This window comes from Carcharodon carcharias, chromosome 12 (assembly GCF_017639515.1).
Source record: "Carcharodon carcharias isolate sCarCar2 chromosome 12, sCarCar2.pri, whole genome shotgun sequence".
Lineage (NCBI taxonomy): Eukaryota > Metazoa > Chordata > Chondrichthyes > Lamniformes > Lamnidae > Carcharodon > Carcharodon carcharias.
The window spans coordinates 64,751,755-64,775,935 of record NC_054478.1 but is presented as its reverse complement, the minus strand read 5'-3'; the positions used below and the strand labels follow the sequence as shown (position 1 = coordinate 64,775,935).

Here is a 24,181-nt window from a genome sequence, read left to right as displayed (position 1 = left end):
CTGCAGCGTTTCCACCCTCACCCTCAGTCCCTCTTCCTCCTGCTCCCAGCCTTGCCTCTCCCGGCCTTGCCAACACCCACATTGCCAACTCCCAACCTTCTCTCTGCCAGCATTCCCAACTTTGCCTCTACCAGCATTCCCAACCTGGTCTCTATCAGAATTCCCTCGCCCCCTCTTGCCGACACCCAGCCTTGCTGACATTGCCCCGCCTTGCCGACTCACCCGCTCCCCAACCCTTGCCAACCATGCCTCCCCCATCCCCAACCCACACCCCCACCAACCATGCCTTCCAGCCTCCATTCTTACATTAGACCTCAGGGTCAGTTCTTCATTGGCTCCCAACTCTGACTCCTGGTTTGGCTCCTGAACTCGCATTAGGTCCTGGGCTCCATCTAGTGGCAGAGGTTGGGCACTGCAGGTAGCTGCTAACTGCACTGACCAACTTCTGCCACTAGGTAGAGCCTGGTTAATCAAATGAACTGTGTACTGAAGTGAGTACAGGCACTGTAATTTTTTTAAACAAATTTATTTTTTATATTGTATTTCTTTTATATTTCATGATGTATTTTGTTTTGCAAGTTATTTCAGCGAGGAATGCACAGTGCTGCACATGTATGGTACAGTATTCAACTTGTACATTGTTTTATTCTGGGCGAGAAATATCTGAAGGAACCCGACTCTGGCTTTAACATTGATTCCTATGGGAGTCCATGATTCACTTAAAGTTGTTTCACTTAAAGTCTTGATTATCAGGAACACAACCACAACTTTGAGTAAAGACTTACAGTATTTAACAAAACAACTGAGATAACTCGGGAGTGAAAACCTGGGCTACTGTCTTCAGCCCCTGCCACAAACTCTGTTCCCTAAACATCAGTTCCTCCGTCTCCTTGGCCACTATCTGAGAGTGTCAGATGAACAGCAAATTGAGTCAAATGAAATTTTGACAAGGGAATAAAGAAAGGGAACAAAAAAGAGACTAATAAAAGCCAGAAAAGTTAAAAACTTAAAAAGAATCAGCAGAAGAAGAGGGCATTGTAATCCAGTTGTGTTCAGGAATGGTTGTATTTTTATATTGGCCTTTAGAAGTTCATGAGGCAAATAGTGGGAAGTGGTGTTCCACAAAGATCGTTGCTTTAAACACTGTTCACATTTACATCAACGATTTCACTCAGGGATACAACCTCTAGGAACAATTCACCACCTGCTGGAGTGAGACTTCACAGGTTCATTGGTCCCTTTCTCTAGGCCTCCAAGATTGAGTGTCATGTTAGGACCATAAATTACATTATTGCCAGGGATGTCTATAACTAAGAATAAAGACTGAATGGCTGTGGCAGGAATAGTTCATAATGTGCAACTTGTTCCATAATTTGCAGAGAATTGAAACTCATGGCATGTCTCTTTTACTTCACAACTTGCTGGATTTTTAATAAGTTAATAATGGGGAGTAACATTGATGCATCCTTCTAAGAATGTGAGTTCTCAGCAATTTGTGGCCATTGGCTTTCACCTTCCAGCTATTTTTAAAAAAATGCTTTTTGAAGTCCAACCCAATAGCAGCCCAGATTCCCAGTATTATTGCAGTTTATTTCTAATAATTAAATGAATCAAAACCGACACTGTCTGATTTGGATGTGTATTGTCCAATCTATCAGTATATTTTGCCTTATTTTGGCGTTTTGTTATTTTATGAGAAGAATGCATCATATGTTTTCCTGGTTTTAAACAAGCCCCTTGAAAGGTCACTAAAGCAAGAATTGTGCTTCCATAAACTACTGAAAATGTAACTACAAGCTCTTTTTCATTTTGTTTTTTTTTAATTATTTGTTCATGATATGTGAGTGTACTGGCAAGGCCAGTATTTACACATCCCTAACTGCCTTTGAGAAGGTGCTGAGTCAGAAGAACAAGGGCAGCAGGTACATGGGAATAACACCACCATCAAGCTTCCCTCCAAGTCACACACCATCCTGACTTGGAAATATATCTTCGTTTCTTCATCGTCATTGAGTCAAAATCCTGGAACTCCCTCTCTAATAGCACTGAGTATACCTAAGCTACATATGAGTCAAAAAAAACCCAACTAAACAAGAAGAGTTTGCAATTACTTTTTGATACTAAAATACAGCAACTGTAAATTGTTCCATCATTTACTGTAAAGAAGTTTGAAAAAAGGAATGAAACCAAACAGATCACCTGGCAAAAACCTAGGTGCTGGATATGACAGCAACAAACTCAGCCCTGTCAACCCTGCAAAGTTCTCCTTACTAACGTCTGGAGGCTTGTGCCAAAATTGGGAGGGCTGTCTCACAGACTAGTCAAGCAACAGCCTGATACAGTCATTCTCACAGAATCAGACCTTGCAGATAATGTCCCAGCCACCACCATAACCATTCCTGGGTATGTCCTGTCCCACAGGAAGAAACTGACAGTGGCAAGGGCACAGAAATGTACTCTGGGTGGGGGACGTCAATGTCCAGGACCAAGAGTTGCTCAGTAGCACCACTGCCAGCTGAGCTGGCTGAGTCCTAAAGGATGTGACTGCTAGACTGGGTCTGCAGCATGTGATGAGGGAACCAACAAGAGAGAAAGACAGGCTTGATCTCACCCTCATCAATCTGTCACAGATGCATCTGCCCATGTCAGTATCAGTAGAAGCAAACACTGCATAGTCCTTGTGGAGAGTAAGTCCCAACAACACATTGAGGATACCCTCCACCTTGTCTGGTACTATCACTGTGCTAAATGGCAGTGATTTTGAACAGATCTAGCAACTCAAAACTGGGCATCTATCAGACGCTGTGGGCCATCAACAGCAGCAGAATTGTATTAAACCACTAAGATAAAAGCAAAATACTGCGGATGCTGGAAATCTAGAACAAAAACAAAAATACATGGAAAAACTCAGCAGGTCTGGCAGCATGTGCGGAGAGGAATACAGTTAATGTTTCGAGTCCAAATGACTCTTCATCAGAGCTAAGGAAAAATAGGAAAGAGGTGAAATATAAGCTGGTTTAAAGGGGTGGTGGGACAGGTAAAGCTGGATAGAGGGCCAGTGATAGGTGGAGAAAGCCAAAAGATGTCACAGACAAAAGGACAAAGAGGTGTTGACGGTGGTGATATTAGCTAAGAAATGTGCTAATGGGGAAAGCAGGACTAGCAAGGGACAGATAGCCCTAGTGGGGGTGGGGTGGGGTGGGGGGGGGTGGTAATCGAAAAAGGCTAAAAGGTAGAGATAAAACAATGGATGGAAATACATTTAAAAATAATGGAAATAGGTGGGAAAAGAAAAATATATATAAATTATAAGAAAAAGGGGTATCAGAAAGGGGGTGGGGAAGGAGGAGAGAGTTCATGACCTAAAGTTGTTGAATTCAATATTCAGTCCGGAAGGCTGTAAAGTACCTAGTCTGAAGATGAACTGCTGTTCCTCCAGTTTGCGTTGAGCTTCACTGGAACATTGCAGCAAGCCAAGGACAGACATGTGGGCATGAGAGCAGGGTGGAGTGTTGAAATGGCAAGCGACAGGGAGGTCTGGGTCATGCTTGCGGACAGACCAAAAGTGTTCCGCAAAGCGGTCACCCAGTCTGCGTTTGGTCTCTCCAATGTAGAGGAAACCACATTGGGAGCAGCGAATGCAGTAGACTAAATTGAGGGAAGTGCAATTGAAATGCTTCTTGACTTGAAAGGAGTGTTTGGGCCCTTGGACGGTGAGGAGGGCGGAAGTAAAGGGGCAGGTGTTGCATCTTCCGTGGTTGCATGGGAAGGTGCCGTGGGAGGGGGGTTGAGGTGTAGGGGGTGATGGAGGAGTGGACCAGGGTGTCCCGGAGGGAACGATCCCTGTGAATGCCGCCAGGTGGGGTGAAGGGAAGATGTGTTTGGTGGTGGCATCGTGCTGGAGTTGGCAGAAATGGTAGAGGATGATCCTTTGATTGCGGAGGCTGGTGGGTGATAAGTGAAGACAAGGGGGACCCTATCGTGGAGGGGGAGGAAGGTGTGAGAGCGGATGCGCGGGAGATGGGCCAGACACGGTTGAGGGCCCTATCAACCACCGTGGGTGGAAAACCTTGGTTATAGAAGAAGGAAGACATGTCAGAGGAACTGTTTTTGAAAGTGGCATCATCAGAACAGATGCGATGGAGGCAAAGGAACTGAGAGAATAAGATGGAAGCAGGGTGTGAGGAGCTGTAGTCAAGGTAGCTGTGGGAGTTGGTAGGCTTGGAATGAATATTGGTGGACAGTCTATCACCAGAAATTGAGACTGAGAGGTCAAGGAAGGGAAGGGATGGACCACGTGAAAATGATGGAGGAATGGAAATTGGAAGCAAAATTAATAAATTTTTTCAGATCCAGGCGAGAGCATGAAGCAGCACCGAAGCATTCATCGACGTACTGGAGAAAGAGTTATGGGAGGGGGCCTGAGTAAGACTGGAGCAAGGAATGTTCCACATACCCCATAAGGAGACAGGCATAACTGGGGCCCATGTGGGTACCCATAGCCACACCTTTTATTTGGAGGAAGTGATTCAAGTTTAAGGAGAAATTGTTCAGTGAGAGAACAAGTTCAGCCAGACGGAGGAGAGTAGTGGTGGATGGGGATTATTTGGGTCTCTGTTCGAGGAAGAAGCGGAGAGCCCTCAGACCATCCTGGTGAGGGATGGAGGTGTAGAGGGATTGGACGTCCATGATGAAGAGGAAGCGGTTGGGGCGAGGGAACTGGTAATTGTTGATATGATGTAGGGTGTCAGAGGAATCACGGATGTAGGTGGGAGGGACTGGACAAGGGCAGAGAGAATGGAGTCAAGATAGCAGGAAATGAGTTCCGTGGGGCAGGAACAGGCTGACATGATCGGTCTGCCGGGACAGTCCTGTTTGTGGATTTTGGGTAGGAGGTAGAAGCGGGCCATCCGAGGAGAAGGTGCAACACCTGCCCCTTTACTTCTGCCCTCCTCACCGTCCAAGGGCACAAACACTCCTTTCAAGTCAAGCAGCATTTCACTTGCACTTCCCTCAATTTAGTATACTGCATTCACTGCTCCCAATGTGGTTTCCTCTACACTGGAGAGACCAAACGCAGACTGGGTGACCGCTTTGCGGAACACCTTTGGTCTGTCCGCAAGCATGACCCAGACCTCCCCGTCGCTTGCCATTTCAACACATCACCCCCTGCTCTCATGCCCACATGTCTGTCCTTGACCTGCTGCAATGTTCCAGTGAAGCCCAACGGAAACTGGAGGAACAGCACCTCATCTTCCGATTAGGCACTTTACAGCTTTCCAGACTGAATATTGAGTTCAACAACTTCAGGTCATGAACTCCCTTCTCCTTCCCCAGCCCCTTTCCTATCCCCCTTTTTCCTATAATTTATATATATTTTTCTTCTTCTGCCTATTTGCATTATTTTTAAAATGTATTTCCATCCATTGTTTTATCTCTACCTTTTCGCATATTTCGATTTCCTCCACCCCCCCCCCCCCCCACCAATTAGGGCTATCTGTCCCTTGCTCGTCCTGCTTTCCACCCTTAATTGTCCCTATTAGCAAATTTCTTAGCTAATATCACCACCATCAACACCTCTTTGTCCTTTTGTCTATGACATCTTTTGGCAATCTCCACCTATCGCTGGCCCTCTATCCAGCTCTACCTGTCCTAACCCGCCCTTAAACCAGCTTATATTTCACCTCTTTCCTATTTTTCCTTAGTTCTGATGAAGAGTCATTCGGACTCAAAACATTAACTGTATTCCTCTCCGCAGATACTGTCAGACTTGCTGAGTTTTTCTGGGTATTTTTGTTTTTGTTCTTGTATTCAACCACAATCTGTAACCTCATGGCCTGACATATCCCCCACTCTACCATTACCATTGAGCCAGGAACTCTGGTTCAATGAAGAGTGCAGGAGGGCATGGTAGGCACTGCACCAGACATACCTAAAAATGAGCTGACAACCTGATACAACACCAGACTATTTCCATGCCAAACAACATATGCAGCATGCAATAGACAGAGCTAAGCAACCCCACAACCAGCAGATCAGGTCAAAGCTCTATAGTCCTGCCACATCCAGTCACAAATGGTGGTGGACAATTAAACATCTAACAGGAGGAGGAGGCACCACAAATATCCCCATCCTCATTGATGGGGGAGCCCAGCACAACAGTGCAAAAGAAATGGCTTAAGCATCTGCAACCATCTTCAAACAAAAGTACCAAGTGGAAGTTCCATCTCAGCCCCACAAATGCCAGTCTTCAGCCAATACAATTCATTCCGTGTAATATCAAGAAACCGTTGAAGGCACTGGATACTGAAAAGGCTGTGAGCCCTGACAACAATTCGGCTATAGTACTGAACATAGGTGCTTCAGAACTAGCCAGGGCCCTAACCAATCTCTTCCAGTACAGCTACAATACAGGCATCTAACCAGCAATGTGGAAAACTGCCCAGGTATGTCCTTTATACAAAAAGCAGGATAAATCCAGCCTAGCCAATTACACCCCATCAGTCCAATCTCAATCATGAGCAAAGTGGTGGAAGGAGTCGTTGACAGTGGTATCAAGTAGTTCTTACTGAGCAATAACCTGCTCACTGATGCTCAGTTTGGGTTCTGTCAGGACTACTCAGCTTCTGACCTCATTACAGCCTTGGTCTGAACATGGACAAATGAACTGAACTCCCAAGGCGAGGTATGAGTGACTGCCCTTGACATCAAGGCAGTATTTGACTGAGTGTGGCATCAAGGAGCCCTAGCAAAACTGGAGTCAATGGGAATCAGCAGGAAATCTCTCCACTAGTTGGTGTCATACCTGGAAGAAAGGAAGATGGTTGTGCTTGTTCGAGGTCAGTCATCTCAGTGCCAGGACATCGCTGCAGGAGTTCCTCAGGGTAGTGTCCTCGGCCCAACTATCTTCAGCTGGGTCATCAATGACCTTCCCTCCAGCATAAGGTCAGAAGTGGGGATATTCACTGAAGATTGCATAATGTTCAGCACCATTCATAACTCCTCGGGTACTGAAGCAGTCCATGTCCATATGCAGCAAGACCTGGACAACATTCAGGTCTGGGCTGATAGGTGACAAGTAACATTCATGCCATGCATGTCTCGTGCAATGACCATCTCTCACAAGAGATGGTCCCCTTGACATTCAATGGCATTACCATCTCTGAATCCCCTTCTATCAACAAGCTTTGGGTTATCATTGAACAGAGACTGAACTGGACTAGCCACATTAATACCATGGCTACAAGAACAGGTCAGAGGCTTGGAATTCTGCGACGAGTGACTCACCTCCTAACTCCCCAAAGCCTATCCACCATCTACAAATCAGGAATGTAATGGAATCCTCTCCACTTGCCTTGATGAGTACAGCTCCAATTGCATTCAAGAAACTTGACAACATTCAGGACGAGACAACCGGCTTAATTGGCACCCCATCCACCACCTTAAAACATTGTCTCCCTCCACCACTGACGCACAGTGGCAGCAGTGTGCACCATCTATAAGATGCACTGCAGCAACTCACCAAGGCTCCTTTCAACAGCAACCCCTACGACCTCGAAGGACAAGGGCAGCAGATGCATGGGAACACCACCACCTGGAAGTTCCCTTCAAAGCCACACAATATGCAGACTTAGAAATATACCATCCTTCCTTCACAGTTGCCTGGTCAAAATCCTGGAACTCCCTTCTTTATAGCATTGTGGATCTAACTACAACAGATGGACTGCAGCGGCTCAAGAAAGCAGCTCTAGGGATGGGCAATAAATGCTGGCCTAGCCAGGGATACCCACATCCCATGAAAGAATGAATAAAAAGTCAAATGATAAGGACACAGACACAATTATACACCTATTCACCAAGGCTTCAAACGTTAGGATGGAACAATTGAGACTTGTACGACAATTAAGGCTTCTGTAAAATACAGGAACGTTAATGTGGCATGTCGCAATAGATTTCTGTTTCGCTGTATTTTATCGTCACACTGTCACCATACAAAGAATCACTTTAATCAGAATGTATATTACCTCCTTAAAAGTAAAATTTAGAGTAGCATTGAAAGGTACTGACTCAAACAAAAGCAAAAAAGACTTGCACCTACAGAGCACTTTTCACGACCAATGCACATCTCAGAGCATTTTACAGCTAATGAAACACTTTCAAAGTGTAGTCACTGTTGTAATGTAAGAAATGTCTCAGCCAAACTGCGCACAGCAAAGTCCCGCAAACAGCAATGTGATAATGACCAGATCATCCGTTTTCATGACGTTGTTTGAGGGATAAATATTAGCCAACACACCAGGGATAACTTCCCGGCTCTTCTTCGAAAGAGTGCCACGGGAATGTTTTACATCCACCCAGTAAGCAAACAGGGCCTTGGTTTAACTTTTCATCAGAAAGATGGCACCTCAGATAGTGCAGCATTCTCTCTGTACCAGAGTGTCAGCTTTGATTTTTGTGCTCAAGTCCTGGAGTAGGACTTGAATCCAGAATCTTGTGACTCAGAGGTGAGAGAGCTGCCAGCTGAGCCATGACTGATACACAGGGAAAACAAAAGTGCCATGAAAACTTTTATATCCATCTAAAACAACCTCAGTTTAACATCTCATTCGGGGAGATGGTGGTGTAGTGGTATTGTCAATGGACAAGTAATCCAAAGACCCAGGCTAATTTTCTGGAGGCATGGGTTCCAATCTCACCATGGCAGCAGGTGGAATTTGAATTCAGTTGATAAAAATCTGGAATATAAAGCTAGTCCCAGTAATGATCACCATGGAACTATCATCTAATGTTGTAAAAACCTATCTTGTTCATTAATGCTCTTTCAGGAAAGAAAATCTGCCATCCTTACCTGGTCTGGCCTACATGCGATTCAAGACCCACAGTAACGTAGTTGACTCTTAATTGCCCTCTGAAATGGCCTAGAAAGCCATTCAGTTCAAGGGCAATTAAGGATAGGCAACAAATGCTGGTCTTATCAGTGGCACCCACTTCGCATGAAAGGATAAAGAAAAAAGGATTCAAAAGATAAAACTTCTTACAATGCAGCACACCTTCAGTGTTGCACTGAAGTGTCAACCTAGATTATGTGCTCAAATCTTTGGACTGCCACTAACACCTAAAAAGTGATTGTAACATGGGGGGGCAGGCTTTCATGTTGAGTGCTGAATGAGCATGATATAGGCAGTGCATCCACAGTACCTACCCAATGTGGTAGTAGGGAGGCCCAAGCCTAAAGAGCCTTAAGAACCTATTTCCTAGAGGCACCAAACTTGTATATCACTTCAGCTCACCAGTCTGGTGAGAAGGAAATATCAGCCAGCTACTGCATGTAGCCAGCCAGCAGGTAACATCAGATGAGAGGGACAGGAACAAGCCAGCAATCAGGCAGAAAGCTTTTGTCGGGCCCAGAGGAGTACCAATGCTCCACACACAAAAAAATGGCTTTTTTCGTAAGGCCACTAACAGTCCATTTAAGGGCCTCTCAACATCTAGAGAAAGTGGCACTGGCATACAACATTAATACTTCACCCATATCTCCTTAAAAGTTGTAATCAGGGTCCTACAATAGGTGAAGGATCTCAACTTGTATACTTAAATATTCTCCTGTCTTGTTTTGGCTCTAAGTGCTGGGTACCAATGACGTTCAACAGCCAGTTGTCTGTTTTTCTGGCGAGAAACAGACAACAGCTGTTGAACGCCTCCTCCTTACAAATAGTTTCAATCAGAAGGCCTTTCATCCATTGAGCTGACCTATCTACAGTATTTCCTTGGTATATTTCTGTATATTTCTAATCATCTTGTAGCCCATGTGTTGTCAAAAACATGTTTAATTCTTTCTTAAACTCATTGGGCAGAATTTCACAGCCCCGTCGCAGCAGGCACTGTGCCGTAAAATGCGGCGAGCCATTCAAAGGTCCACTGACTTTGGCAGGACCGTAAAATCCTGCCATCATAAAATTCCACCAATTAAGGTTATCTGTTCTACCAGCCATGCCCACACATTGTACTAAACACCCTTTTAGCAAAAACACTCCCCCTGCACTTCCTAATTTCTTTTGTTCTTAATTTATAATTATGACTGCTTGTGGTTAAATTCTGGACATGGCAGAAGAGTTTACTTGGATCCTACTTGTGCAAATGTTTCTTAATTTTTAGCACATTATATCCCCGCTACTACCCCAGCTGTGCGCATAAGCCAACACGGGCCATATATTGACACTGGGCATTTCCCGTTTCTATCAGCCAAACTTTACGAGCTCTTTGGGGAAAGGCTGGGAGGCAGGAAGGCTCGCAGGAAGGCATTGGACAGCAGACCTGATGTATTCCTGCCAGCATGTCATTTTGCCCGCAGCAGAAAGGATGGCAGAGAGCTTCCCACTTCGAGCAAAACTGAGACAATTAAGGGCCACTTCCTGCCTCCAGAGGGATTTTGTCAGTGACTCGGTGGCCTCTTGCTACGCGGGGAGTCTTTCCAGTAAAACTTGATGGCTTCTGAGCAGACTCCAGGGGAGGTGGGGGTGAGGAGAGGGAAAGAGACTCCTTTTTGGGCATCCATAATCCACAAACGGGCCCCCAGTGGCAATTGATACTCCTACAGTAATGGCATTGCTTGTCCACCAAGAATAGGGCCCCCACCCTTCACTCCCCCATCCCCACAATCACCGGGACTTAACCTGCCAAGTCCTGGACCTCCAACCCTACTTAACCCTCTTCAAGGGCACTGACCATCGATACACCCTCATCCTATTGGTGCAGTCCCAGAAATGACCACCACTAGCAGTGGTGATGCTGAGCTGCTTTCCCTCCAATTGAGCCGGCAGCTCTTGGGGCTGCCGAAGGAGGGTCACCTCCCGCTTTTGGCTCCAGTGGCACGACATCTGCTGCCTCTGCAAAATCTGGCCTATATTTTAGTAACATATTACACAATTCAATAACTCAGGGAAGTCTATTGTTCCTTATCTAGGTGCGTTAATATAATTCACAAGTGTAGAACCAGCAATTTCAGGAATGAACATAATAAAATCCAGTTTAGGGTCTGAATCTGGAGGATATGCAAATGTCAAACCCCACAGCTCATCCAGGAAGAGCTTTCCTGAATAATGAAGGGCTACAGTGAATTAGATCCACGAGCATGCTCCAAAGCTAGTCCAGAGGCAAGGAATGATTTCCTGGGTCATAAAAGACTAAAATAAATGACATTCACCAGCCTGCTAATACCAACCACAGGTACTGGACAGAGGTAAGAAACACAAAATTAGTCAACTACTAGCATGAACCATAACTCAGAAAAATAATTTTTTAAAAATCATTCCAATCACCAGCATTTGGCATGAGAAAAACACCATATGCAAATATCACTTAGTTTTTTTGAGACTGGAGTATCTGAATCCAGTTCAAAATTAATGCACATCTGGATATCCAAGTCACCTAAGTTCACCCTAACCTGAGCACAGTTTTCCGTTGAAAGAAATTGGAATGGCTAGCTGCAGTGTGCCTTTTTTGCAGTTTGTAATCTCTACATTTCTGTTTAGTAACACCAAGAACTGGTAAATACTTTCAGGTTTGTATCTAAATACTAGATTTTGCCATTATTGATTTTTGAACTGACTTATTTTTATAAATTGATCTGAATTGTTTCTGCCCCACATATTACAACATGTTTACAGTATATCCAAACATCATAGATGCAGATTAATTACAATAAATTCAAAAACCTTCACAGCTGTATGGAATTTTGTATTTGATGCCTAACAATAATGGTCAAATGATACACAAGAGTAAAATACCACTTAAATGATAATAATGGAAATATAAAGGAGGGAAAACAGTACAAATAAAATGTAAATGTGCAATTCTTTTACAATTGGAATGTAGGAAAGATTCACTACATATCAAAGAAAAACTGCACTCCATTTATTACACTCCATATTAAACCTTTTCCATGTCTCTGGATGGAGTGAACAGACTAGCACTGCTGTTCTGTTGAGTGGCTGAATCCCTTTTTTTTATGCCACTTCTGACAGAGCACGAAGAGTAATACACAGCAAATGGGGAGACGGTGGCATTGTGGTAATGTCACTAGACTCGTAATCCAGAGGCTCAGATTAATGGCCTAGGGACATGGGTTCAAAACCTACCACACCAGCTGGTGGAATATAAATTCAATGAATAAATCTGGAATATAAAGCTAGTCTCAACAGTAGTCGCCATGAAACAATCATCAATTGTTGTAAAAACCCATCTGGCTCATTTATTTCCTTCAGGGAAGAAAATCTGCTGTCCTTACCTGGTCTGGCCTGCATGTGACTCCAGACCCACAGCAATGTGGCCTTAAATGGCCTAGCGTGCCAATCAGTTCAAGGGTTATTAAGGATGAACAACAATTGCTGGCCTTGCCTGCAACACCCACATCCTATGAAAGAATTTAAAAAAAATCCTAGAAGGTTATTTTGGGAAGAAAACAATACAGCTACTGCCTCAGGGAAAGCCAGGCTTCTTCATGTAATTCTGGAAATTATGTGCAACCTTTATAAATGTGCAATATGGAACGTTTAAAATAAACCATCTGCCCACTCTGAATTAAGAGCAGATTATTGCATCCACAGCAAAAAAAACCTCAAAACTAAAAATCAAATACATTACAAAAGAGAAATAGTTCAGTATTTTTACTACATTTTAAATTATTTACCCTTCATAAGAACCAATACCACATGCATGTTACACACTTAAAATGTGAAAACGAACATAAATTTTAAAAAAACCAGAGTCATGAAAAGATGTTGGCCTGGTTACTATTCTAAGAATTATGCTGCTGGGAACATTACAAGACTTCCTTTGATGACTGCCTGAGCTCCTGCAACTTCCTTCTCGGTCATTTCCTCAATTTAAAAAATATTTCCCCAGCTTACAGGGCTACCTCCTTATCTATCATAGATAGAGTATCAAAACACACAATCAACAATTCACTGAATAGCACAGCTAATGCAAAAAGCTTTGTATTTACCTTTTTAGCTTGCTGTACAGGGCGAGAGCGAGGGCCAAACCCCATCTGTGGCATGGAAAGCAGCATCTTTACAGTCCTTTGGTGCCACACAATCAAGTCACACGAGTAAGATTATGTTGCACAGGAAGCAAGCCTCAAACAGCAAATCTGCAAATCAGCCTGTTTGTGGGGGAGCACCACATAACTCACTGCTGTGCAGAGAGAGTTACTGGCAGATCAGTCAGTAGGCCTGAGTTTTGGGAGGAGTCTGAAAAACCACAGGGCAGAGGGAGGAGGCAAACCGAGATCACGTTGATGAATGAATGGCATTTTGCCTCAGGCTCCCATGTCTCTATAGGGTGCAGCAAGTAAGCCAGAAAAGAATAAAAACAGATTTCTTTGAATTTGCTATGAAAGCTGTCAATACAAACATTCTCTTCTATTGATTTTCTTTTTAAAAATTGAAAAGAAAAGGACAAATAGCACAACAATCTATGGACAACTTTGTGCAGCAATCAGGAACACACAAAGTGCTTGTTTGTGCACTGAAGTTATATCTGTATAAAATAAATGAAATGGCAAATTACCAACTTTTTATATATACACTGGAGAAGTAAATATTTCAGTATGATACAGTATATGAGTACTTGGTGCATTCCTAAAACAAGTGTTATCAACAAATTTATATAATTTGCAGGATGCAAACTTAAAGTTGAGTATAAAGCATGATGTAGTTTGGAATTTAATTTGCAGATAATTTAAATTTCTAATACAACCACTTAATAATTCAGATGCGTAACATTTTAACTGGCTGGAATGGTAGCGATGAATAAGGAATGAAAATTGAACTGTTTAGGTGAGTAATCAAAACAAACAAAAATGTGAGTGAAGCCTTAAATTGCTGCTCCAGTCTTTCTGTCAAGACAGGATCAGATATGCTGTGATGGTCAAAGCCCCGGTGGTGAGATAGCCTGCTGACACCAATTTCTTCAACTCACATTTGAAGAACATGAACAGAGAAACAAAGCAACAAGAATAGGGTGTTCAGCCCTTCGAATCTGTTCCACCATTGAATTAGATTATAGCTGATCAGTAGCTCAAAACCTTCAATGGGTCTTTGTTCCTCATCCCTTGGCTTTCTTACCTAACAAAAAACCATGATTCTCATTGTCGAAAATTTCAATTGACCCACCATCCATTTTAGGTGAAAAAGTTCCAGATTTTCAGGACTCTGAAATCAGGAAGCACTTTTTCATGCAACCTTAAATTACTCAAGTCTATTATTAAGGACAGAATGATTGAACACTTGGAAGCTTTTTGGTTGATTGGAGAGGAATCAAGATGGATTTGTAAAGGATAGGTCATTCCTGATGAATCTGACTGAATTTTTTGGAGAAGTGACTAAAGTTGTGGATGGGGAAATATATATGGATGTTATTTGTATGGATTTCCAGAAGATATTTAATAAAGTCCCTGATTAGAGACTGTTTGGTAAAGTTGAAGTTTATAGAATTGAAGGCAAATTATTGACCTGGTTAGGAAATTGCCTAACTAGGCAATTAGGAAAGTGCAGGTAAGAGAGGATGGATAATGGACAGATACATCAATTGTAGGTTGTGTCTAGTGGTGTCCTACAAGAATCTGTAATAGGGCCTTTATTATTTACCATATTTATTAATACCTTAGATGATGGAATAAAAAGTAACATATCTAAGTTTTGTTGACACAAAAATAAGTGGTATTGTAAGCAATGTAGATAGAAGCATAAAATTACAGAGCGATATAAATAGATTACATGAATCGACATAACTGTGTCAAATAGATTTCAATGTAGGCAATTGTGAGGTCATCCACTTAGGACCTAAAGAGGATACAAGAGAGCACTTTCTAAATGGAGAAAAGATGGAAACAGCTGAGGTTCAAAGAGACTTCAGGGTCCATTAACGCTAATGATTAAAATGTCAAAGACAAGTCTAGAAAATAATTTAAAAGGTGAATGAAATGCTGGCTTTTATATCTACAGGACTAGAACAGAAGGAGGTAGAATTTATGCTGCAGCTATACAAAGCCTTGGTTAGAACACACCTGGAGTACTGTGAGCATTTCTGAGCAACATATCTTAGGAAGAGATACTTTGCTTGGAGAGGGAGAGCAGCACAGACTTACAGTGTATAAGTTGACACTGTGTATAAGATGACCCCATTTTATCGGCCCCAAAAATCATGTTTTTGCATGTACATATATAAATAATCACCCCTTTTCAGCCAAAACATGCTATATTTGCATTAGTAATCAGCCTTAATTTTTCACCCCACAAATGGATGTTTTACTTACTGGTACCTCATAACTGGGTGCAAGAGATCAAGCAGGTGATATGGGTTATGTTGCAAAGATGCGTGGAAGTTTAAGACATGCTCACACAGCCCAGACCCCGAGTGTTGAATGACAAAGATGGGAACCACCTACACCTGCAATTCGCTTTTATACTCGGTGTATGAATCAATTCCCATTTTTAGAGGGACTTTGAGGTTTCAGATATCGACATACACCAATATCTATGGGATTTAATTGTATACAGATGGTGGGCATTAACTGGGAATTCACCTCCACCCCTATAAATAGGGACAGACAAAACGTGGTTGTTGGGTTAGGGGTTGTATACTTGTAATGTGTATCTTTGTAGATAAATGCTTATAAAAGTGTGTAAAGATTGGCTCCAGTTTTATATTTTACCACCTGACTTTAAGAATATAAGATAGACAGGATGCATATATTATTTCTTCAGGCTGGAGAGTAGTGGACATGGTTTAAAAATTAGAGCCAGACCTTTGAGCAGTGAAGTTACACACAAAGGCTGTTAGAAGTTCAGAACTCACTTCTGTCAATTGCAGTTGATGCTCGATCAATTGTTAATTTTAAATCTGAGACTGACAAATTTCTGCTAACCAAGGTTGTTAAGGGACGTGGGGCAAAGGTGGGTATATGGAGTCAAGTCACAGATCAGCTATGATCTCACTGAATGGCAAAAGCCTTGAAGGACTAAATGCCTACTCCTGTGATTTAAGAATATAGGACAAGGGATTGGCAGTCCGGGAAGAGGGCAGGGGTGAGACTAGGGACTACGAGTCAGAGATAGTGACAAATGACGAGGGCTTGAGGGAACAAATACTGGAAAATGGATCAAGAATGGAGGCCCAGGGATGAGTGTGAGATTAGGGAATGGGGATATTACTATTAGTCACTGGCACAGTCTCAATGCATTACTACTATCTAGTGGTGGAAGCAAGTTCCTCCCACTTCTGCATCCCCCTTTGAGAATCGCTCCCTGACTGCCTCTTGGTTAGGGAACAGGGTCCGTTAGTTTTGGGGTCGGGGGAAGACAGAGGGCTGGGAAATGGGATAGGGTGGGCCGGGGTCCAACATTTCCTGCAAAGTTAAGAGCAACAGCAACATGGTGAGAGAGGAGCAGCCAGTCAAAGGCAGCGGGAAAAAGCAGGGCAGGTATAGTTCACTCAAATAGCCAGCACAGGCATCCTGTTATGTTGTATGATTCCATTCAAGTCCCGGTGCAAACTAATTGGTAGATTTACTAGCCTAGATTTTCCTCTGTTCTAATTGCTTAATTTTGGATGGTATGTCAACAAGCAGGAACCAAAAATTGGTCAGGGACCTGTTAAACTGGATGCCTGCTTGTTTTTTTTTTTAGGTCTGACACATTTTCCAGCACCATTTTGTCACAAGTTGAAAGCAGATTTAAATGAGGCTGTAATGACATGGTGATGTCACATCTAATTTTTGATCATTACTACCTCATTTACACCTGCCATAACTGAAGCCAAGATTTACAAATTCCCAGATTTCCTAGATGCTATAAAAAGGTGGAAGTCAGTTTAAAGGGCCACAATGAACAATTTAACAACTTAGTTCAAAGTTTCCTTTATTTCACCATTTACCAAACTTTTTTCTTGTTTATTTCCCTACTAACAACTTGGTCTTTCTGCAATGAGGCTTTTATCTGTTCAATAGTGGCCAATACTTCCAGGAAGAATCCTTCTCTATCTGTACTTTGTGGAGCAACAAAGGGAGGCCAACCTGAATTGACACCACAGGAGGCATATGGCTCCCACCTAAACGTACCCCAAAATACAGACCTTGATGTGATAACTGTCCCCTGATCCAGCAGTAGTGCTTGTAATAGCTGCATTTCACAAGAAAAGCCACAATAGCTTGAGTCACATGCTTCAACCTCATTTGCAATGTGCCTCCAATTTGTGGGCACTGTGTTTCCTGTATCTCGGGTTATCAACGCTGGTTGGAGACATTCCTGGGAGGATTGATTCTGTCACACTTTGGCCACGTGATGTCTGAAAATGTTAACAAATTTATTTAACAACAGTTGGGTCCTCTGCAGTTGAGTATCTTGGTTCATGATTTCATGCTAGCAGCTGTTGTGTGAGAACTTAGGCCACTTTGGATGTTGAAGAACGGAATCCAAGGGTGGGCAAGAGGAGAAACTGAAGGTCAGGGAGCCATTCTCAAAGGGGAGGGCAGAAGTGGGAGGAACTTTCTTCCACCACTAACTAATAGTAACTCATTGAGATTAAGCCAGTGACTAATGGTAATACCGATAAAACTCAGATTCCCCTCATAACCAGAAGTGATACAATAAAGCACTGTTAGTCTATAATGCCCCAATATCTGATCTAAAACTAATAGCAATTCTATAACCTGCCAATATTCACCCTGAACCTTCAGCCAGAATCCCCCTGCACTACACAAGATATGGCCTGGCTCCCCAGTCAATGACTCTTAATAGGCCCATTCTCTTTCCCTATCTGCATTGACCCTGGTTTGAATTCAGATTTTGTGTAAAGGTGACAGATATTAATTGGGAGCACCAGTCAGATCCAATTTTTACTTGGATTTCAGATATTCAATCCAGCTACCATAGCTAACACCTGAACTAAACCAAGGGATGCCACACAGCAAATTTGTGGCATTTCTCACAGGGCACATATTTCTATACTCAGCTCACCAACATTGTTTCTAAACCACTCTTTGGACTCAGATGCAACAAAAACAGTTCATAAATCAATGAAATTACAGCACAGGAGGAGGCCATCTAATCTTGAGTGCCTGTTCTGGCACTCTCCTGTAATCCCCCATTCCTCCCACATTATTTTGTATTCCTCCTTTTATTCTATTTCTTTATAAAATCATATTCTAGTCTGTACCTCAGTAGCCACTTCTGGCAAAACATCCAAGCTGTAAAAGTTTTCAGATCGATTTGTTTTTCTTCCTTCCCATAGGTTTTCCATTGAGACTTTTTGTCTACATTTATGTGTTCCCTGGTATGGCTTGCTGCCCTTTCTTGTGTTGTCTTTTAGCTGGATGAAATTTCTCTTACCTGTTGAGTGGGTTGGAGATAAGCTGTATTAAGTTTTTCTTAAAATAATTTATTCATAACTATTTACACCCAAGACCTCCATTCTGTATCCTCCTTCCTGAGCTGCTTCTCCTGACTCCTGAGTCTTCTTCACAATAGCAAAGGCCTAATCTCGTTAGCACATTAGCTGTTCTCAACTCTAAGCAAAGATAACTTCATGAACAGGATAGGGGTTGCCACTGTGGCATAAAATGAAAGCACATAAGAGTACTCGGGCAGCACCCCTAGAGAACTGAACTCCATTCTAGGAGACACCCAAGCAATCCAGAGAGATTAGCAACCCTACTTGTAGCCATCAAGATCATTATTAGCTTAACTGCTTACGCTATTAAGCGATCAAAACTGTTTTAAGGAAATGTCACACAAAACCAGGCAAAAATTGTGGACTCTAATGGATCTAGATTTTCCACAATTTGCTATGTGGCCTGCTTCATGGACTTGAGTATCCCACATACAATATGAAAACAAATGATGGAATAACGCGCATCATAAGGTTCGCATCTTAGGTGTCACATTTGACCTCGAGGTGAGCTTCTGACCTCATATTCATGCATCAGCTGTTTCCATCTCAATAAAATCGCTTGACTTTGACCCTGTCTCAGCTCATCTGCTGCTGAAACCTTCAGTCATGCCTTTGTTAACTCTAGGCTTGACTATTCCAATCAGTCCTGGCTGATCTCCCACATTCTACCCTCCATAAACTTGTGGTCATCCAAAACTCTGCTGGCCATGTCTTAACTCGCACCATGTCTTATTTCCCTATCATCTCTGTGCTCAGTGACTTCCACTGGTTGTTGGTCAAGCAAAGTCCTGAATTTAAAATTCACATTTTTTTTTCAATCTCTCCATAGCCTCGCCCACCCCTATCTCTGTCATCTCCTGCTGCCCCACAACCTTCCAAGATATCTGTGCTCCTCTAATTCGGGCCTCTTGTGTATCCCTGATTTTAATCACTCCAGCATTGGTGGCCGCACCTTCAGTTGCCTTGGCCTCAAGCTCTGGAAGTTTCCTGATGAATCTCCTCTGTACCTCCTCCAGTGCAATCATATCCTTCTGATAATGTGGTGTCTGGAAATGCACACAGTACTCCAGCTGTGGCCTCACCAAGGTTCTATACAACTCCAACATGACCTCCCTACTTTTGTAATCTATGCCTCGATTGATAAAGGCAAGTTTCCCATATGCCTTTTTCACCACCCCACTAACATGCCCCTCTGCCTTCAGAGATCTATGGACACACATGCCAAGGTCCCTTTGCTCCTCAGAACTTCCTAATGTCATGCAGTTCATTGAATACTTCCTTGTCAAATTACTCCTTCCAAAGTGTGTCACCTCACACTTTTCAGGGTTAAATTCCATCTGCCACGTATCTGCCCATTTGACCATCCTGTCGATATCTTCCTGTAGCCCAAGACACTCAACCTCACTGTTAACCACTCGGCCAATCTTTGTGTCATCCACAAACTTACTAATCCTACCCCCCCACATAGTCATCTATGTTGTATATACAAATGACAAATAATAGGGGACCGAGCACAGATTCCTGTGGTACGCCACTGGACACTGGCTTCCAGTCACTAAAGCATCCTTCTGTCATCACCCTCTGTCTCCTACAACTAAGCCAATTTTGAATCCACCTTATCAAATTACCCTGTAACCCATGTGCATTTGCCTTCTTTATAAGTCTCCCATGTGGGACCTTGTCAAAGGCTTTGGATCCTAACTGCCTTGGAATCAATACCCCTTCTACAATCTTCAAACAAATCAAACATATGTTTTCCCAGGGCCTAAAATTCTCCATAATTGACAATCTGCTACATAAAATATAGTGAGGGCTAAGGAGAGGAATACATTCAGATTATACTGTAACATCTATATGAGAAGATCAAAATCACATTTATGACAATTCATTGAATAAATTATTTGGATTGAGTACACAGGTTTTTTTTAAAAATCAACCGTTACTTTTCAATAGTTCTTAACTGCAGCTGTTGAGAATTAGAAAGAAAATCACATGAGTACTAAAGCAGTTTTTGTGCTTCCTATTGTCTGACTAAATTTGAATCTAAACAATAATTGTAGATGTTTTATTCTGCAATTGTAGGATGAAACAAATGCTTAACTTTATCTAATAAAGATGGAATTTATCCCAAAAGATGACAAGTAACCTTTTATTTATGGTATACATGTTATGTACTTAAATTTAAGATCCTACCAAAATAACAATGGGCAGAATTTTGCCCTCATTAGGTGGGCGGGCCCAGCAGCCATCGCGAATCCGACCACCACCCGCAATCGGACCCCGACCATGATTTCATGCTGGCTGGCCAATTAACACTGCAGCTTTTGAAAGAGATAGATAAATAAACCAAGAGAGCAATAAAAGTTATTTTGTTGGAAGGTCACAGAGAACAGGAAAGGAGAAACTGAAAGGCTTGTCTCCAATGATGGAATACAACGAATGGGAAATGATCAGTGGAGGTTGATAGGTGGAAGTTATGAGGCTGAATTTTAAGCAGAGGCAGTGGTCCTACACATCAGCTGAGAGGTTGGGGTAAAGCCTATCTCCGCTGGACCAGGAAGCCATAACAGATTTTACGGTAGCCAAACAGTTTGTTATCTGAGGTCAATAGCTTCTGCCCCCATGAGGCAGGATGTCCCGCCTCCACAATCTACCAGCTAATCAGATGACCAGCATCTCTCAGGTTTCAGCAGTTAACAAGGGGAGGCGGTGGCACAATGTTAATGTCACTGGGTTAGTAATCCAGAGGCTCAAGCTAATGGTCTAGAGACACGATTTCAAATTCCGCCATGGCAGCTGGTAGAATTTAAGTTCAATTAATAAATCAGGAATTAAAAAACTAGTCTCAGTAATGATGACCATGAAACCATCATCAATTGCCCTAAAAACCTACCACTAATGTCCTTTAAGGAAGGAAATCTGCTGTCCTTACCTAGTCTGGCCTACATTTGACTCCAGAACCACAGCAACCTTCAATCAATCTTCATCAAGCCATTGTTTCCAGGACTGTCACTGATCTCATCTCCTCTGGAGATCTTCCTCCCACAGCTTTCAACCTGATAGTTGCCCAACCTCAGATGACCTGCTTCTACTTCCTACCCAAAATCCACAAACAGAACTGTCCCGGTAGACCGATCGTGTCAGCCCCATGGAACTCATTTCTCATTAGCTTGACTCCCTTCTCTCTCCCCTTGTCCAGTCCCTTCCCACCTACATCCGTGATTCCTCTGACACCTTACGTCACATCAACAATTTCCAATTCCCTGGCCCCAACCGCTTCTTCTTCACCATGGATGTCCAATCCCTCTACAACTCCATCCCCCACCAGGATGGTCTGAGGGCCCATAACTTCTTCCTCGAACAGAGGCCCGAACAATCCCCATCCACCACTACTCTCCTCTGTCTGACTGAACTTGTTCTCACACTGAACAATTTCTCCTTTAACTCCTCTCACTTCCTCCAAATAAAAGGTGTGGCTATGGGTACCCGCATGGGCCTCAGCTATGCCCGTCTCTTTATGGGTTATGTGGAACATTCCTTATTACAGTCCTACTCCGGCCACCTCCCACAACTCTTTCTCCGGTACATCGATGATTACTTCGGTGCTGCTTCATGCTCTCGTCGGGACTTGGGAAAACGTATTAATTTTGCTTCCAATCTCCACCCCTCCATCATTTTCACGTGGTCCATCTCTGACTTTTCCCTTCCCTTTCTTGACCTCTCTGTCTTAATTTCTGGTGATAGACTGTCCACCAATATCCATTACAAGCCTACCGACTCCCACAGCTACCTCGACTACAGCTCCTCACACCCCGCTTCCTGTAAGGACTCCATCCCATTCTCTCAGTTCCTTCGCCTCCGTCGCATCTGTTCCGATGATGCTACCTTCAAAAACAGTTCCTCTGACATGTCCTCCTTCTTCCTTAACCGAGGTTTTCCAGCCAAGGTGGTTCACAGGGCCCTCAACCGTGTCGTGCCCATCTCCCGCACATCCGCCCTCACGCCTTCTCCTCCCTCCCAGAAACATGATAGTGTCCCCCTTGTCCTCACTTAACACCCCACCAGCCTCCGCATTCAAAGGATCATCCTCCGCCATTTCCGCCAACTCCAGCATGATGCCACCACCAAACACATCTTCCCTTCACCCCCTCTGACGGCATTCCGTAGGGATTGTTCCCTCCGTGACACCCTGGTCCACTCCTCCATCACCCCCTACTCCTCAACCCCTACCTATGGCACCTCCCCATGCCCACGCAAAAGATGCAACACCTGCCCCTTCACTTCCTCTCTCCTCACTGTCTAAGGGCCCAAACACTCCTTTCAAGTGAAGCAGCATTTCACTTGCATTTCCCCCAACTTAGTCTACTGCATTCGTTGCTCCCAATGCGGTCTCCTCTACGTTGGAGAGACCAAACGTAAACTGGGTGACTGCTTTGCAGAACACCTGCGGTCTGTCCGCAAGAAAGACCCAAACCTCCCTGTTGCTTGCCATTTTAACACTCCACCCTGCTCTCTTGCCCACATGTCTGTCCTTGGCTTGCTGCTTTGTTCCAGTGAAGCCCAACGCAAACTGGAGGAACAGCACCTCATCTTCCGACTAGGCACTTTACAGCCTTCCAGACTGAATATTGAATTCAACAACTTTAGATCTTGAACTCCCTCCTCCATCCCCACCCCCTTTCCGTTTCTTCCCCCTTCCTTTTGATTATTCCAATAATTTATATAGATTTTTCTTTTCCCACCTATTTCCATTATTTTTAAATCTTGTATGCCCTGCTACTCTTTCCACCCCACCCCCACTAGAGCTGTACCTTGAGTGCCCTGCCATCCATTCTTAATTAGCACATTCGTTTAGGTAATATCACCAACTTCAACACTTCTTTGTTCCTTTGTCTGTGACATCTTTTGATTATCTAATCCTATCACTGCTTGCTTGTCCCTACAACCACACCCCCCCACTTCTCTCCCCAATCCCCCAACCCACCACCCACCCCCCCAACCTTAAACCAGCTTATATTTCACCCCTTTCCTAATATTCAATCAGTTCTGTTGAAGGGTCATGAGGACTCAAAATGTCAACTCTTTTCTTCTCCGCCGATGCTGCCAGACCAGCTGAGTTTTTCCAGGTAATTCTGTTTTTGTTTTGGATTTCCAGCATCCGCAGTTTTTTGTTTTTACCACAGCAACGTGGTTGACTTTAAAATGACCTAGAAAGCCACTCAGTAACAAACTTGCAGTCCACCAGACATCGACCTAGATACCAGAAACGACAATGGTGCACTAAGCCCTGTCGACCCTGCAAAGTCCTCCTTACTAACCTCTGGGGGCTTATGCCAAGATTGGAAGAGTTGTCCCACAGACTACTCAAGCAACAGTCTGACATAGTTTACAGAAATACTTACATGATACTTTACAGACAATGCCTCAGACCACCATCACCATCCCAGCATAAGGCCTGTCCCACTGCCAGGACAGATGCACCAGAGGTGTCAGCACAGTGATATACAGTTGGGAGGGAGTTGCCCTGGGAATCCTCAACATTGACTCCGGACCCCATGAGACTTCATTGCATCAGGTCAAACATGGGTAAGGACACCTCTGGCTAATTACTACCCACAGCCAATAAATCAATACTCCTCCATGTTAAACGTTAACTGGTAAAAGTACTGAAGATGGCAAGGGCACAGAATGTACTCTTGATGGGGGACTTAAATATCCATCAGCAAGAGTG

At 43.4% G+C, this 24,181-nt stretch overlaps 1 protein-coding gene across 4 annotated transcripts in view; it reads right to left on the bottom strand.

Annotated features, from left to right (window-relative positions):
• LOC121284762 (RNA-binding motif, single-stranded-interacting protein 1-like) overlaps positions 1-13,246 on the bottom strand; it is a 293,402-nt gene extending 280,156 nt beyond the window's left edge. For all 4 annotated transcript variants that reach the window (XM_041200341.1, XM_041200347.1, XM_041200342.1 and 1 more), the window contains exon 1: positions 13,004-13,246. In XM_041200341.1, the coding sequence (XP_041056275.1) occupies positions 13,004-13,069 (66 nt within the window). In that variant the 5' untranslated portion in view covers positions 13,070-13,246. The remainder of the gene's footprint in view (positions 1-13,003) is intronic.
• Between the last annotated feature and the right edge of the window lie 10,935 nt (positions 13,247-24,181).